Here is a 19,648-nt window from a genome sequence, read left to right as displayed (position 1 = left end):
ACAATTTACATTTTTCAACGTCTTATTCTCTATATGGTATGAATAATAATAAATAATAATATATCAGTCGGCTGACTTGCACAGTATATTGTGTTATTGCAGAAGATTTCAGAAGAAAGAAAATGTCTATTTGGATTAATTTATTAGGACGATATTATTATATGCTGAACGAACTCGAATCGATAGGATGAAGTCGCATTTCTACAACTTATAACAATAATAATAATCTAAATACTATATAACTTATACTGTATACTCGTCGGAATTAAATAATAGACGTCTCGTCGAGAGTATAATATTAATATTATACCTAAGAAACACCCTGTAAGTCTGTAGGAATCAACTTCTATTACCTATTTATTTTTTTATTTATTTTTATTTTTATTTATTCTTCAAGAAGATAATGGGCCCCACTGAACATGTTCAGTGTTTATACCTGTAAAGTATAAACTATATTTGCGTACATGCAGCAGTAACCTGCCAGAAATATGGCATCATAATGCTAGTGGGGTATGAAATTAATTTGAAATAATGTCGTTGATTATAATATCAAAAGAATATTAAAAACCGCTTAAGTGTAATTTTATTTTAGTTTTATTTTAATACGAGCTTATCGATAAACTATATTCGCTGCAGATATAATCTAAAGTTGATTTAGATTCCAAACCACTCGGTGACATTATTATTGGACTCGTTAATTTTGAAAAATTTACAATTCGACGCACCCAGCCCAGCGCTAAATAGGATAAGTTCTTTCCTATATTACTTACCAGCAGAAAAAACTTGAGTACCTACCTATAATTATAACCAAAATAATCAACTACAATAATTTCGATTATGGACCGCTACACTGATTTTTTTCTTCACCCTATTATAATTATCATACAAAAAATTAGAAACTTATAAGGGACTACATATTTTAATTTCCTACGAATTTTATAATAAAAGTACGGTCGTTAGTCGAACAGTTTCAAACCGATCAAAATATATACTTACGTATCTTACGGCTTTTTATATACTCACGCTCGCATGTCTCTATATGTAAGCTATATTATGACTTAGCCGCTTAAGTACTTATATGTAATATGTTTGTTAAATATAATTGTGCTCAACAAATGCTCGGTAATTCTCAAACGCCTTTTAGCGTGGTTATTTACAATTTAAGATTGTATAAATCATTTCGAACGTCCTGCCGAGATTTTCCCGGTACACTCCGTAATCAGTTCATTCGGGGCCTGCCGTTGTACGACGTTTAAAACTCTCGAATCTACGGTTAAAAAAAAAATTATATAAATATTTTTTTCGTGTATATTAAAACATCTCGCACAGTAGGTGACTGCATATTATGTACATATCGCCTCCTCATAATAATATGTGTTTGTGTGTATGTGTGTGTCTTAAACGGATGGTCCCCACCGCCTGTCCACCCGCAGCACCACTATCGGCCGCGTGCTAGCGCTGCCACCGCCACTGCATAGGAAGATCGCCTGTTTCGAAGTCATAAGTCATCCATTGGTATCCGCAACATTTGCTGGCACACAACATTGCCCCTTTTAAGGATTAGACCGAGGAGAGACGGCACACACACACACACACACACACATACACATGTATATGTATAATATTTATCCGCGGGTAAAGGGGTGACGTATCATTTTCCGCGCGCACACACGTGCAACCGAATTGTTCAGATGTAAAACCCGACAATTGTTCGAGTTTGGTATATATAATAATGTAATAATATTATACTCGGTGGCAGGGTATACCGCAAAATATATGACGATCGCCTACGACGTAGAGATGAGAGAGGGATTGAGATTGCGATTCAGAGAGTGAGAGAGAATGAGGTAGAAGGGTTGAGACTGAGTGAGTGAATTCGCGTGGTTTCACGGTTAATTCTTACATTGGTCAAAGGGCACGACCACCCTAGCTTGACGATTTTTAGCTCGTCGTCGTCCTTGGGTCATTGCGCGCGTGACTTAAACCGTCTTTATACCGCATTCTCGTTTTCGATAAATATAATATATAATATACCAACTGATTTTACACCGCGATATCGGCTATATTGCCACTGTTTATATAAATTATATATTTATATATATATGTGTGTGTGTGTGTGTGTGTGTTTGTATAACACTATTTATTACACTATATAATATATAATAATTCGTTCGATTAAAACGAAAACGTTACTTTATTATGTTAAACGATTTACAATGTATTTAATAATAAAACGGAAAAAGACGAGGATTATTATATTATACCTCATATTATACATTTCTGATTTCACGATATGAACCAATCAATATTGTCTAAACTTATTAAAACGAAACCGATTAGAATTTGTATTAATACATTTGGTATATTAGTAAGAGTATATAATATATTTACTAAGATATATCTACTTTTAGATAATATTATTTAGATATGTATATTACATTTATAGTGTGTACCTATATTTGGCGTACAATTTTTAAATACGAATATTTATTATCTTTTACAGCGTCTATAATTCAGAATCCAAACGGTATGCCACCCATGAACATTATCAAAATCGAAAACCCAGGGTATTATTGCAGCAGCTTCACCCCGCCAGGCGACCACTCGTCCATCATGGCATCTGGCAGTTACAGTAAGTATATTAGTATAATATTATAATGTATTTATCTCAACTATTTTCCTATTTTTCTGCGAGTTTACACTGAAAAGACTTATGACTAAACAAATTAAAAACAATACTAGAATTGTCAATTGCTACACAGTGTTACATTGCACTGCACACATTATAGAGCACTGCGGTGTCTATACGTAAACTTGAATAACGTGAATAATAACGTATTTTAATAACTATTATGAGGCAGGTACCTATATCCACTGTGGTTAAAAGCGAAAGGGTCCAAGTTTCTTGAGTACCTAAATTTATCCAAAAAATGGTCTGTACGCGTCTTATTTAAAACATTTATACGACCAGTCATTTTGCAGATTTTTTTTGAGATTTTTCCTAAACCACGCTATACTGCAAAGTATGAAAAGTTAACCGGCTATAAGTGTTACAAGTGGATTACGCTTAATTTCTTGGAACTGTGCAAAAATATTACTAACAACAGACATCGTCGGAAAAACATTATTTTATAGTGTAGTAAACTATATTGGTGCGTAGTATAAATGCATAATATACATTTATCTTTCTATATGATATCTATAAGTGATAACATTATACAGGGAAATTATGTGTCATTGAAAACGGTATTCCCGCCGTCGACAGGCACGATTTTCACAGAGCATATAATTATAGAATATGCCCTATATATATATATTATAATATAATTTCTAACGGCGTGTGTTTATATCTTGTTCTCTATCCGGCAAAAGTGCAGTTGCGCGTTTGTCTCACGAAAATTAAACTCGTTATGTACATAAACATCGATAATGTATAAACGTGCGATTTAGGAAAAAAAATGCAGATATATTATAGTACAGTGCGATGCGTATATTCAAGCCATCGCGTTTCCTCGTACATTTCCCACGTCTCAATATATAAGCACAATTATATAATACATTAAAAGTGTGACACGATAGCTGACGACGTGTATTATCATACGCGTGTATCGATCCGGTGTACCTATTGCGGTTGGATCGTCCGGGGCGGTGGGTATCTATATCTGTATAATAATATAGGTATTAAGTGTGTGTAGATATATCTATATAAAAGTGTGCGTATACCGCGGTTAAGTCAGAGCGATTGTTATCTTGCTCGGCCAATAGGTATAATAGTTATATCGTCTGCGTCCATACATAATATGTGTATATAATATATATATATATATCTTAGGGTATATAATAATACAAAGCCATAGTGTGAAAAAAAAAGAAAAAATGTTTCCAAGATGAAGGATAAATGAACGAGTTCTTCGCATTGTTCGCGGTTTCCCTTATTAGGTATCAAAATGGACGATTCGCGAAAGCCACCATTTATACAATATATCATATAGGTACCTTACATATATAGAATACAATATATTTTATTATGCTGCGCGCATTATTTGCACTGCCTATACCTTGGCAATATTATCTTGCTCGCAATAAATTAACCAGTTGGCTATTAAAACTAGGTGAGTAATAATATTATAAATAAATACTATATAATATTATAATTTATAACATAATTCAACATATAATTTACTCATTGTTTAAAAAAAAAAACACAAATTCATTCTATAGTTTCTATACGTTTACAAATTCGCAACACAGAAGAAAAATGTTTTGTTAATTAGTACCTACATATAATATGTTAAAGATTCCTGAAATAGTTGAAACATAGTTTGTTACATTAAACATATATTATAAGTATATATATATATATATATATATACATATATATATAAGTACTACGCAGTAGTTAAAATTCTTACTGCACAGTGCACAGTGAAAAACGTATGATTATGAACTTGTTGGTTCATAACTTACTTACAAATTAAAATATCGTAAGAAACCGATCGAGAGAACAAAGATAATGTTCTTATAGGTACCCAACATTTTGATAATAGGGAAATTCACTTTAATATTAAATCTAACAGCACACTATTGAAACCGGTGAACGAAAATCTACCATGTCGTACGTGCATAAGACGGAGACAAGATATGCGACATCCTCTTAGCGTTAACTAGGAAGCGACTGGACCAGCACGTCCTAACGTAAAGTTTCGAAATTTCAATGTTAGTTGTCAAATTTTTCTATTATTCTTATTACAGTTGTTAACATTATTTGACAGTACTTTATAGATTTACTAAAACGATGAAGCAGTTGACCATCACATATTGTTCGATTACACATTCTTGTTTTCTATAACAAAAACCAGTATAACTGACCCATATAACCACATATTATTTTATTTTAATACCTACGTCATATTATTTTAAACATGATAAAATATTTGTTAACCTAGATATTATTTGTTTATTATTTGTTAACCGAGATATTATAATGCTGGTATTTTTATTAGTTTGAGTATGAATAGTATGTGGCAAACATTACTGTATCTAGCTGTATATTTTTGAATACGCCGCTATTCCCAAAAACAGAATAAATGTATTGTGGTTCCACAAATCGCGACTGTCCGCTGCTGGGTCGGTATGCCACTGTAGCCTATATATTATGTGTAGCGACCGTTAATGGAAATGGTATGTTTCCAAATTGAACATGACAGTAAACGTTCTATGCGATGTTAAATTAGAAAGTCACGCATGCACTTAGGCTGTATAGTAAATAAATCATTCTATTAGGAATAGAGACTATCACTTTAAACAATAGATATAGATATAGGTATATTTTAAATAACTGAATAATAATAACTTATAAACTGAGCTAATCTACGTCTATATAGAGGAATCGGCTATAGTTTAGTTTCAATGAAAACTTAACTGTCGTTACAGATTGGCTAGAAAACTTAAAGCGTACTTTATATATATAATTATATAACATAATATACATCATAATATAATAATTTAGTAGTATACTTACGAGTCAATACGATTAGTACACAGAAAACGTTCACAACGTTTTTAGAGACGTATTTTTCTACATGCATATAATCGATTATTAATTTTTTTCAATAGGCCCAATGTCGATCCAGAGGACACAGAGCCCGTTAAACGAGCCCAGAATCAAACGAATGCGGAGAATGAGCTCCGCCGAAGATACAGAAATCGATTTGGGCGGTCAGAGAGATAAATCCAATTCGGAGATCACATATTACGGACAGAGTCCAGCATCCCTATCTAGTCAGACAAGTTGGCACTCGGACATCGATCATGGTATATTTTTATATTCGTTTGTTTATTTTAATAGAAACCGTATCCATAATAAATTAGTAAAGAAATACACACATTAATTGATTGATCACCGTTCTTTACAATTAATGTAAATGTTATAATATCAACATGTATTATTTATGTGAAAGTGTATTTCCTCACACTACCTAATCTAATTTAGATCAAAAAAACACAATGATAGTATTTATGAATTAGTGTATCTTTCCTGTACAGACATTTTTTGAATATTACAGCCCATTCGTATAATATAGGTAATTTATATTGAATAGCAGTAAAGTGTAAAGTTGTATGCTTTGGTTACCACATTCAATTCGATACTAATAATATGAAAACACGCAAAAATATTTCAACATTCGTACAATCATATCACATGTGTAGTCTATCGGATAATTATTATTATTGTCCACTAAAAACTGTCACAGGTTCACAAAATATTATATAGTGTATACGAATAGGAATAAAAACCTAACCAAACTATACCTAAAAATGTAAAACTAATTTAAAAAGTTAACTTTTTTGAAATTTTTACATTGACTAATTATTTAATTTTCTAATTAACTTATCTACTTAAAGAATCCATTGTAACAACTTCGCTTTTCCCTGTTAATTTGAAAAATAATAGTCGAGTGAAAATCGTTTTTGTTCAAATTTACCACTGTAGCTAAAGCTAATCAATTAATTAGTTTTTGTTTAATAAGTTATTACTTATTAAATGTAACTATTTATATAAAAGTACAATTGTTTGAAAACAAAAAACCAATAAATATTCCTTGGTTTAATTATTTAGTTGCTTAAATCGTTACAGCTAGTGACAAATAATATGGAATAGTAAAGGATGCATTTTTTACTAAATATTTAATTATTATTTGAAAAAAGTGAAAGTTACACAATTACAATAATTATGTGTCTTGGTGGTGTCTAATAATTGAAAAAAAATTGAACAAACTTTTTTTTTAACTGAGTCAAGTTAATATTTTTCTTCATATTAACTTAAAACTTGTAGGGTTAAATATATTCTTTGTTAACTATTTGATTATTATAGCTTAATAACTTAACGTCTTAACGTTGACTCAACTTTACCAACTCAAGTTAATTTTTCATTAATTTGCCGACCTTTGAATATCATATAATTATTATATGCATAATATCACATACATTTATATAGGTATACCTGGCCAACACTCAGGAAGCATAGCGTCCTTGGCGTCCGCCAACTATTACGGTTCGGCGACATCGGGACCCGAACAACACAGTCCAGCTAAGTACCCGGAGAACGGGCATGATACGCTTTCGGACTTTGTCACATTTGTGTGTCAAGAAGCGGAGAGCTCTCAAGGCGCACAGGTATGTTATGTCATTGCATGTAAAATAAATAATATGTACTTATAATTATTATATATTGTGTAATTATTGTACCCCAACATATTAACGTTTTATATACATATTCAATATTCATTCAACACCCGATTTTCAATATTATAGTCCACAATAGCAAAACAATAAACAAACATATATTATATGCCTAATAATGGCTAATAACAAAATACTTACTCAAGTTTACATTGTATTATATATATTTAAAATTATCTAACAAGTGCTCGCCGTGTGTCAATGAATAGCTTGCCATTTTGTATTTTATATTTATTTTCTAAACAGTAATTTCACTTTGTTAATATAAATTATGTCCCAAATGCTCCGTATCACTCCAAGAATCTATGCGACATATCAATATAATTTAAATACTTTTTTGTCAACAGCAATCTATAAGAAGATTCCTATTTAATGGATTACATTTCTTATAGATTACTGTTGAAAAAAAACCATTGAAATATATTAAATATATAACCCATGAAGATAATTAGGGTTAGGCTTAGATCATATACAATGGATGGAGGTATGTGCGTATTTCTCGTACACCGAGCTGTGTCCAACATAACCCCCCACTACCCATTTAATTTCAAGGTACAACGAGTTATTACGCATGCGTTTCACCAACAATCACTATAAAATAACTAATAAGTGGGGGGGGGGGGGGGGGGGGGGGTTATGTTGGACACAGCAAATGATTAAAGTAGCTCCGTTTATTGTATATGATCTAAAGGGTTAGGTATACGAAACTTTTGGAATATGCTGTATAAGTACTACAATTTTAAATTTAAATTCTGAAAGTTTTAATCCTTCAAACCACATTAGTTCTTACACATCGATTCTCACCTATATAGTTAACATAAAATGATGTACAAAAAGTCCCAGAAATTCGTTGCATATTCAGTTAGTTGTAACTTAAAAAAATGTTTTTTTCTTTTTAAACTTATAACTTATAAGTTTCAGGAAAAACATTTTTCATCTCACATATTTAATATTTATCGTGTTTTTTCTGCTTTCTGTACTATTACCATACTGGTTTAGTTCGTTTAGGTGAATTATTCTTCCACCCCGTTTTACTTGTTGAGTTGTGTATTTATAATATTTTTTATAAAGATTGGTAGAACAATAATACATCTTAAATCAGTGAAAATCTGAAATTTGTTTACGATTAGAAATCACAATGATGATAATAAATAATATATACATTACCTGCTATAATATATATATACCACTTGGAATTAAATTTGGCGTTCATAAAATATATCTAAACTAGTTCGTTTTCGGAATGGTAGTTATATATTTTAATCCCAGAATTCAAATATTATAAAGGTCAACAAAATATTATATAATAATATATTATTAAACTTGTTAAAATAATATAATAGATGTTTGTTTTAATTTCCCCACTTGTAAATGTTATATCTATTATCATTATAGTCATGTATAATATTATGTACATAATATAGCGAGTGTATTATATTTATTTCATCTAATAATAATTATTAATTACCGTTTACTGTTTTTTTTTTATGCCCCACGTAGGGATGGGCCTATGGAAATCAGGTTTTACATTAATTTATACATATTTATACATATATATATTATACAGTTAAAATATTTTAAAGTTTTAATATTAGGTTAACACGCGGGTTTAATGCCATTTCCGACACCGTTTGTCGGAAAATATTAGAATGCAATGTATAATGTATAGAATTTATTATATTATGTGCAGTCTACAATTGTATACTATTTCCGATGATGCGTACTAATTCGCACCGTTTTTCTTTTCTCTATTTCATCGTAGGCGGGACCCACGAGGAGTCCGAAAATGGCTCAATATTATCCGAGCACTATGCTACCACCACCCCCTCCACCGCCCATGGCGCGGCCAGTAGCCATCATTCGATCTACAGGTAAGCTTTTACACAATTAAGTAACTAACAATATAATATATAGAATGCCGGACGACCTTGAGTTATACTAAACTTCGTTCTATAATAATTATAAGATAGTATATTAATATGATCATTTAGGTCACTGTTATCTGTAGATAACTGTGATTTAGATACTTAAGATATTAGGTACCTACCAATGATCTTATCGTTCTTGGTTAAGGAGTATGTATTATACATTCTCGCGCGATCGATCAATCAATCATGGAAATAAAAATATATCAAAAACCACAAACAGCTCAATGTACCTGTTGGGAAATAAAGATTTGGTTCCCAAGTCAATATAAAGTCTACGAATTGGTAAATTACTTATAACCATACTTCTGTTCGAATTGGTTCCCAGACCAATACGTACAAATATACATAGTTAATATGTTTAAGATCTGATAAGCGATGACTGTGATTTTCCCTCAAAAATATAGGCATTATTTTTATTTACTTCGAGATGAACTACATGTTGTTGTGAATCGTTTGACGGAAAAATTATTCCAGAATTTTATTACATCCTAACAAATATTTGTTTTAAAAAAGTTCCAATATGAAACATATCTAAAACAAAGTAATACACATAAAATAAAGAAAAATAAAAGTTAATTAGTGAACAAAATAAATTTAAAAAAAACTAATAAACGTCAAATTTTCAATTTAAATTTCTTAAAATCTTTTATTATTATTTATTGTTATTAATAATTATTTTAATTAACTTAGACTTATTGGATATTGGGTTAGATTATACAGTGACAGTGTTAAACTACTATTATATAGGTACCTATTTTATTATTAAATATGATTATAGGCTATACCTTATGGCATAATATACGAATATACAATATATATTTATTTAGACTATATAGCTATACAAACGTGTTAATATTAACATAGTTAATATCTATATGGTATAGTCTACTCCTCTATACTTCGGTATACTTAAGTCTGTGTAAAATGGGTAGGCAACTGCTGTCGGTTAAATAAATAATATTAAACACATAACTTATCAACTATATAGATGAAAAAGTTAATTTTACATAGTTTTATTATTCAAATGTCAACTGTGGACGAACGGGGAATTAAATATCTATTGACTACCTGGGAACTAATTCGGATATTGGAAACCATCTCATATAGGACAATCCACAACCCTCAATTGCGTAATACATATAAGTTCTGCAGCATCCTTATATTGTTCTCGAAAAATGTACACGAAGAATATCGTTGTCTTTAATTTTGCGGCGTATCCTAAACGTAGAAGAATAAGTAGACTAGTGGTGTTTCAAAGGTCGCCCGAAATCTCGCGCTCGGCAATCGATTTCGTGGGACATGGCACATTGCCACCATAACCGCACACTACGACGAACACGCTTATATTATATACCATGGCTAGGCCTTTTTTCGCGTCCTATTTTTCTTACCTTCGAGCGTTGTACTCGATCGATAAAACGCACATATCCTATAATATTATACAATAATAATAATATATGTACATTGTACAGCAACATGAGTACAATAATATGTATACCTATTTTCTACAGTGATATATTTTGTTTTATCACTTAAAAGTATATTTCTTGATAAACTCATGTGTTTTTAAAAACATTTTTTTTTTAATTATATATTATAATTTAAAGTTATAATTAACAAAATTTTTGGGTTTGCAGAGCCCCTAAAAAATTTCGGAGCACTGTTCATCTATACTTATAACTAATTAACTACTTACGGTTCGAAATTAGATTTGTATAAATTGAAATCCTCAGAAAAGTATTCTGATCTGAAATATAGAATTAAAAACAAATATCCTTAATAAAATATAAAAATATTAAATAATTTAAAAATTATAGGTACCTAACGACCAGTAACTTAAAATTGTAAAAAAAATTCAAAACTATATAAATATACATTGAAAATTGATAAAATATTCAATATGTATAATATTATATCGCTACGTCGATTTGTCTACCTTTGCAGTTGTTCTGCGCATAATAGAGACAAACTGTCTACCGTCGTTAGTAATGAAATTTGTCATACGTGCTAATGCATTCGGTAGATGTCAATAGTGATATATTTTATTTTCGATAACATATTAGGATTATTTATGTTTATAATTAACCTATTTAGGTTATGTTGGAAATATATAATATTTTTTCAATTATCAAATTCTTTTTTACATAGGTAGTCATACAAACAAATTAGGTAGGTATCTACATTTAAAAAAAAATTACAAACAGATTATTATACGATATTATATAGATCACGAGTACTTACTAGGCATTATATAAATAATAGATAATATTATATAGATAGCAATGATCGATTTGTATACAAAAATATTATTGTCATTTAAATATAAATTGTACCTACTTATTGTTTATTAATAATGTACGTCCGACGGTTACAGGTGAGCTGACCATTGCTCCGTCAAACTCGCCGCCGACTTCCAACACGCCGCCAATGGGCGGCGGAGGCGGCGGTGACGGATCGCCGGGTGGCGGAAGAGATTCCGATCAAAGTCCGCCGCCGATGAGCGGTCAACTGTCCGAGTCACAGCTGTCCGGTGGTGGCCGGAGCGTGGTGACCGGTGGAAGCCCGTTTGCCGTGTCCGCCAACCGCGATTACCATTTCTCGCACATACAACACGGCCAGGTACCGTATACGTTCAACTTGCCAGCTCACGATTACAACCCGTCGAATTATTAACGTTTTTATTTTTCTCTTACCAATTTTTTTTTTTTTGATTTGTTTGTTTGTTTGTTAGTTTGTTTTCTTTTTGTCCGTTTGTTTTCACGCAATAACAACAATATTTTTATAAAAATATGACCTAACACATCCCTCCCCCCGTGCGTGTGACGTATATATTATTTGCACACATATGATATAGGTTTTGATATACTATGCATGTTGTGTTTTATTCTTAACTATTTCCTTACCAAACTATATTTTTAATTCGTTCTATATTCCTTTATCGTCGCTATCGATCATTGCATATTATTATTATAATATACCATAGCCGAAAATCCGGTATACGAGTATACCACGGCCGGTCTGACTGTCTAGGTTAGGTTAGACTATGTACCTCAGTATTATAGTAAATACCTATTCGGCTATACCACATACTTTAACCAGAGTAAAATTGTTCTTTTCGGACTTAATGATTCACGTGGTTTTTGAACTTTTTTCGTACTCTCATGACACGACATTTGACACTTTAACGACACTTTATACAATAATTTAAATGCACAGACATATATTAAATGTTTATGCATATAATATATACGTCACGTAATCACCAATATAATAATAAAGACGCCGCTTGGAAATGTTCACCCCATTTGTCCGTTCAAGCTTTGCTTAGCCGGCAGTGTTTTCGTGTTTTATAGTTTGTTATTGTTGTTATTGTTGTTGTTTTTTTTTTTATCGTTTTTTATTTGTTTTAACCGCACACGGTCCCGAATACCGTCTGTTTATATATATATACATATAAAATATACCTACCTACGTCTGTAAAGATTGTGTTTCGATATTAATTATATCCAACAATAATGTATATTACATATTATTATATTATTTTACATCCGTTCGCGTTTTCACCGAGTGTTAATAATATGAAGGAAACAAACGCGTTCGCCCTCCTATATATTATTATATTATAATAAAAATTATTATTATTACGATGCAAAACTTACGCGCGGTTTAGTAACTTTCATTTTTTGGTCGTTTTTTTATAATATATAATAAAATTATTACTGTGTACAACTTTTCTTTTTGTATAATCGTCGTTAGTATAAACTGTTTTGGTACCTACTGAAACTACCTATACAAATATAATAAATAAATAATATGTAACATTATATTGCTGTAAAACGTCACGAACTCTTTAATATTATATGAGTGGACCACGTAGTTCATCAAATACTAAAATGTGCCATTCTGTTAGGTTTTAATAATATTATAAAAATGTTTATTAAAGTCAATCCATAAATGTAAATGTGTGTGTACATAATAAACTAAAGTGCAATAAATAAATATTCACGGTAGAGAGATGCAGTTATAAAATTAGGTATAATACTTATACGTAGTACCTTTATATATTATATATTATACAATAAGCCCATGTGTTATTATTATTTGTATTAATTATTATTATTATTATTATTATTATTATTATTATTGTAATATATTTTATAAGTAATAATTATACAGTTATTATTATTGTCAGTACATTATTAGTTGTGTGTTCGTGTAAGTCTAACCTAATGTATAGATGACATTGTGAATATGTTTATATTGATATTATATAGATTGTCGACCTTGACTTATTTTATAATATATTTATAGGCGTAACTGCATAGTTGTCGCTGTCAAATATATTATAATTATTATTATATAATTAAATTTCCATCTTTAGCGTTTACATAGGTAAAGAACAAAAATAAACATAAATTGTTTAATGTTTTGAAAATTGAAATCAAACGTTCATTGCACGCATTGTGTCGTCTTGTGAATAAATAATATGATATATAGTAAGAACTGAGTATTACAACTTCCATATTATATTCACTTAATTTGTGTACATTATTTGTATGTATATATATCAACAAAAAAGAAATTCGCAAGTATTTTATAATATTCAGATTATAATAATATCTTACCTTGCCGATTTTAAACAATTATTTCAAACGTGAAACTATTATATAGGAACTTGAACTTTGAAGATATTATATTTTCATAAATTTTCTCAGTTCTTTGCAGTAATTGGTTATAATATGTTTAGTCAGTTTAATAATAATAAAAAAAAATCTTTAAATGTTTTGCGTATTGTTAATATAATATTTAAACTCTACAAAATAAATGTTGTTATTTATTCTTTAAATTTAAATTTTTTTTACAAATGTAAACTAAAATAAATTTTTTTTAACTAAATAATTTAACTCACGGGATAATTTTTTTCGAAATTGCAGTATTAAATGGTGTTATTTTTAATTTTTAATACATTTTATTATTCGTTACAAGTTACAACATTTAAAAAATAAACGTTTCACAACAGTGAAATCCTCTTCTATAAAATTATCGTGTTTTCTCGTTCGTTCGATTTATCTTACAAATTAATTCCATTGAAAAAATTTAAATACAAAAGATATTAAAATAAAAAAAATTGAATATCTAGCAAACGTGAACCAGAAATTCCAGTTTACTAAAATAATATGATTATAATAAACACCGCGTAGGTATACAAAGACACTGTATCGTACGTATTTCTCTCATTTATGACTTGGAATATTGATCAAGTGATATTTCTCATACCTACAATCACGCGTATATATATATATTATTATACCTACCAAATCATTTGCTTGAATGCAGTTAAAAATTAATTTCGACACCAATTTAAAATAAAAATACGGCGTCTGCGATTTCATACATTACAATATTACGCGGCCTCAATACCCGAATAATACAGCCATCAATACTTAGCAAATAACTCGAAATACTCGTGAAAAAAATACCAAAAAATGTCCTTCTAAGTCTTGGGGTAATATGGTTTTAGTCTGGTTCGAAATCGTTTCGAAACGTATTTGTGCCGCGTTTGAACTTAGAAATAGTCGACCTCAGTATTATGCATTGTCGGATACACACACCATATATTACCTATAGCGGTATATTCTCTTTTGAAAAGGAGTATATTATGTACGTATAGGTACGGCGGAAAATGGAGAGCTGGAGCAAATCTCGTGGGCGTTTTCACCGATGTTTTTTTTATTCATCTTTTACGTGCCAAGGACGGCGTTCCGTCGGCAGTAGGTCGCGGCTTGGAAAATGACATGCGTAATATTATTATAAATTATCTACGTTATTTTATATAAGCTATATATTATATTATTTTCTATAAATAGGAACGATAATATAACTATAATATTGTATAAAATAAATACAGATAATAATTTAAAGTAATATATTTTTATTTCATATTATGCGCTGTGCAAAATACCCTATAAAGAAACAAGAAAAAAAATGTTTATAAAATATAATATCGTATACATTCTATAAATATATCAAGTTCGACATGTATATTTTATAACATTATATTATTTCAAGTAGGCTGACACGACCAAAAATACCGCGTTAAAATCCCATCAGAAAAACAAAACCCACGTACTTGAAATATTTGAATGGAGGTAGGTATAATATTATTATAATATGTACAGTATAGATGTACTAGGTATGTACCTACATTGTATAGGTAAAATATTACAAATCGATCTTCGTGTTTGTAATTGTTATTGTTTCGTACTATGTAGACTATGCCCTTCACATATTATATACATTATTGTGTGGTTGTACAATATCATTCGATATTATTGTTTTACTATTGGTTCTTGCATTGCGCACACGAGCGATTCAAAGACACCCCACCACCTCCCACAGGTCATGACTATGTCACTATTGAATTAGTTAAGTTTTTCTCTATTATTTATATCTTTTAATAATATTTAACTGTATCCGATAATTTAATAATGTATAATAGTGATATATATATACGTATTAGAAGATACCTACAAAGTTGAACGATCGACAATTTATTTTTTATTCTTTCCGTAGTAGGTATATACCTAATATTATTTAGAAAATACATTATAATAATATGATTATGATTATGTTTTGTTATTGTTTCTGTTTGTTAATAGATGTTTGTGTTACGTAATAATTCATTCGTTTTACGCATTTTAATTGTATAATATAAATGTATCAATTAATTTAAAGCCAAGAAAGTAAACCGTTTTAGTGATCATGTTATATATTACATACGTAATAATGATATTTTATGATAATATACGCCGATAATTATATTATTGTTCTGAAGAAAATAAACTGCATAAGTATAATATATATATATCTATATTATATAGGTATAGTGTAATTGTATAATAGTATGCGTTCATTTTTATTTTAAAATGCTAATAAGTTTCTGTTTAATTTTTTATATATATTATATTGTACCAACATATTATATTATTATTATTTTGTAAAACCAATACGTTTTCAACTACCAAAGTATATATACATATATTATATATTATATATATATACTATTTCTTTTTGTATAACTATGTGTAGTAGTGAATAGAATCTGTTTTGTGATATTGAAACTCCTTATATTGTACATATACATATATACGCATAAAAATAATGCTGTGTTTTATTGCCTCGTCCACTTTACTATACTTGGTAGGTTATGCCGATTATGATTTTTACGATGGTTTCATTTATAACAATAAAATACTACCGCGATAATATTATTATGTGATATATAAACGCCTACCCGCGATCGCGGACAATTATTATACAATTGTACTCACACGTACGTACGTTGTTATGCGGCAGTGGCGTCGACATCTCTCGTGTTCATTGCGCTCCGAGGATAAGCGTTAAAGTCTCTTCGAGTTGGCACTGACCGAAGCTGTGCCGAGAAGTCGCCGAGATGTAAAAATAACATAATATAATAATGTTAAATTTGTTTTTTGTCCTCTCTGTCACAAATATTTGTTTAAAACGGGTCTTAATGTAAATACTATAATTATTATCCAATATACTTACTGCACTGCGAGTTTGTTTTTGCGTCGTTTTAGTGTTCATATATGTGTGTGTGCGTGTGTTAACCAACAATAATAATACATGCATACTCGTCCATAGTTATACAATTACAGCAGCTAATGGTTTTTATTTATTTTAACATTATGATATTAACGACGTGTGAACAGTACCCTAGGGCCTAGATTAAAACTATAATAATTAAGATTAGGATGTTTTTGACCTTAAAAACTAAAAAAAATGCACTCAGATATCTCAAAAAAATATCAAAATATTTATTTATGCCCTTAAAACATACATATATTGCATAATAAGATGCGTTACAAAATATTATTGTAATATTCATTATTCGTTAAAAATAGAAACAACACATTTTTACATTTTTAATAATAAGTAATAACGAATATTAACCTATTTTAAATACTATTGTAGATATATTATTGTTTATTCATATAAGGTTTTTAAAAATGTTTTCAAATTACCTATACCTAGATGATATGAAAAAAATTAGCATTTATTGCTAAAAATACAAAATGCAATTTAATATAATAGGTTACTGATTCTACGCCCTACCATATAGATTATATAGTCTTAAGGGGATTCCATACCGTGATTTTCTGTTTTTGTCTAACACACGCGTGACATAGGATTTTTGACTGATTCTTTGCCAAACATATCAATTGAATTTTGATTTTTTGATTTTAGCTTCTCCAAAAATTGAAATACAAAAATGTTTAAATACTCTTTTTTAATATGACGTTTTCTGGAATTTGGGGGATAATATCAAAAATGTGGGAAAGTCGATTTCAAGTAGACTTGACGACGAATTCAAATCTGTTTTCAGAATTCTTATCGCTTCAATAGATCAATTGGAATGTTTGGCAAAAAACACGTCTAAAATACCATGTCACGCGTGTGTTAGACAAAAACAGAAAATCACGGTATCGAATCCCCTTAAATGTAATAATAATTTAATCTGAAATGTGCATGACTTAAAGAAAAAACATATAAAGGTCATAATCATCCTAACTCTAATAATAATACGCTTAAGTATGTTTTACATCTAATAGGCATGGCCGCATGGGTTTTGTTTTTGTCACAAAAATACCGGAAAACGTATATTAATATTCTGCATAAGCACACTGTTAACGCGTTTGGCTGAATCACCAATAATGAATGATTCTCACAGGTTAATACTGATCTGTGTGATGTACCCAAAAACATTGACGCGTCCTTGTGTAGTACAAATACCAGACTCCTCGTCGGACTGATTTGAATAACAACTTGTAGGTATCGAATAAATATATGATGGTTCATTGATTTCAAAATTAATGCGTGCATAAATGATTAAAGAATTTAATCTTGGTAGGTACACCTAAACTATATTATAGTCTTAAATCACCTACGATTGTCAATACGATAGGTACGTTAAAAATAAAAAAGTTTTCTTTTCATCAGTCACGTGATCTCAATGTATTTATGCATTTTATATGGTATTTCGCAGATTAAGTTAAAAACATAAACGTATACGTTTATATGTATGCACGTATATGGTTCGTGGTACATGGTATACGGTATATGGTATATACGAAGAAACCAGTGGCTCTATCCTTATAGGGCCCAATCCTAGAGAAATCGTGAATTTATGGCCGACTGAAAATCTGCCTTACGACCTGTATATTTTCGTATTTTGAAGCAAGCCATTCTTAATCCTAATCATATTTTAAACACTGGGACTAAACATATACCTGCAATTACCAACCATTTAGAACGTATTATCGACTCCGATGTGTGATCTATTCGGCTGTAAAGCATATTTATTAAATTTATTTCAAGATTATTGCATTCGAATGAAGTAACCATTAATAAATGATAAAATAATAAAGTAGAACACGTGGAGAGGTATATAATATTGCATTTAAATGTGTACATCTATACGGTCCTAGTCAAATATAGAAATAATTAATAAACGATCGTGGATATCATTTCCGATACCTCTGAGTCCCCCAAATCAACTGCAGATAATGGTACCGTATTATTATTTTCAGCTAACTTTTCAGATTTATTTTAACACCATGGCCTCAGTTAATACTGTCTGGATTCGATTCGTATGTGTCAAATGGATAATAATTTTTAAGAAAATACTTAATAACTTTATCAGTGACGCTTTGTATGAACTTTGTTGTCCACGGACTTTAACGATCGCACCTGCAATTTAACCTGTATGACTGTGTGTAGTGTGCGTAATGTGCATAACATTAATAACTATATGGGCCGAGAAGTTGTTGCACTTTAAAAAGTATACGTGAGCAAATCAAATTAAAGTTCTTTATATTACAAATTACAGTGTATTTATATAAATATATAACCAGGGCTCGGGACTTATAGCACAAAATCATTAAAATAAGCGCTTAAAAACATCATTATAAGCACTCAAATAAGCATTTAAAAAACTTAAGTTCAAACAAAATATTTCATCAAAAAAAAAACTTTCTTTTTACAAGATAAAGTATGTACTATAGACATAATTTGTATAGCTGTGCTAAAAATAATGATAAGGAAAAGTTTGTAACTAAAAAATAAAAAAAAATAAATAAATCTTTATATTATAAAAAAAATTAAACTTCACTTTCGAGACAATTTGCATTATTATTTATAGATTTTCCGAGGGATTTTCTGAAAACTAAAAGGTAAACGATATTTACAAATAGTTGAAAAAAAAATAATTAATTAAATCTTACTGTCATTATTGCATTAAATGATTTAATTTTAATTCTTTCAAAAACAACTTTGCATAAAAAAACAATAAAAAGTAGAAAAACTGGTCAAAAAAGCAAAAATAACAAAAAAAACTGGAAAAAAGCATTTTTTTGAAAAATCGATGAAAAAAGCAAAAAAAAGCACTTTTAAATTTC

General features: G+C 29.7%; 1 protein-coding gene across 6 annotated transcripts in view; it reads left to right on the top strand.

Moving 5' to 3' along the window:
* The window catches only part of LOC132933505 (nuclear factor 1 X-type), a 155,409-nt gene that overhangs the window by 133,233 nt on the left and 2,528 nt on the right, over positions 1–19,648 (top strand). For all 6 annotated transcript variants that reach the window (XM_060999777.1, XM_060999775.1, XM_060999774.1 and 3 more), the window contains 5 exons: positions 2,504–2,632; positions 5,617–5,814; positions 6,998–7,176; positions 9,005–9,113; positions 11,545–11,789. In XM_060999777.1, the coding sequence (XP_060855760.1) occupies positions 2,504–2,632; positions 5,617–5,814; positions 6,998–7,176; positions 9,005–9,113; positions 11,545–11,789 (860 nt within the window). The remainder of the gene's footprint in view (positions 1–2,503; positions 2,633–5,616; positions 5,815–6,997; positions 7,177–9,004; positions 9,114–11,544; positions 11,790–19,648) is intronic.

Source organism: Metopolophium dirhodum, chromosome 1, assembly GCF_019925205.1.
Source record: "Metopolophium dirhodum isolate CAU chromosome 1, ASM1992520v1, whole genome shotgun sequence".
NCBI lineage: Eukaryota > Metazoa > Arthropoda > Insecta > Hemiptera > Aphididae > Metopolophium > Metopolophium dirhodum.
The sequence above is the reverse complement of the archived record's forward strand: the minus strand, read 5'-3'. Positions and strand labels throughout refer to the sequence as shown.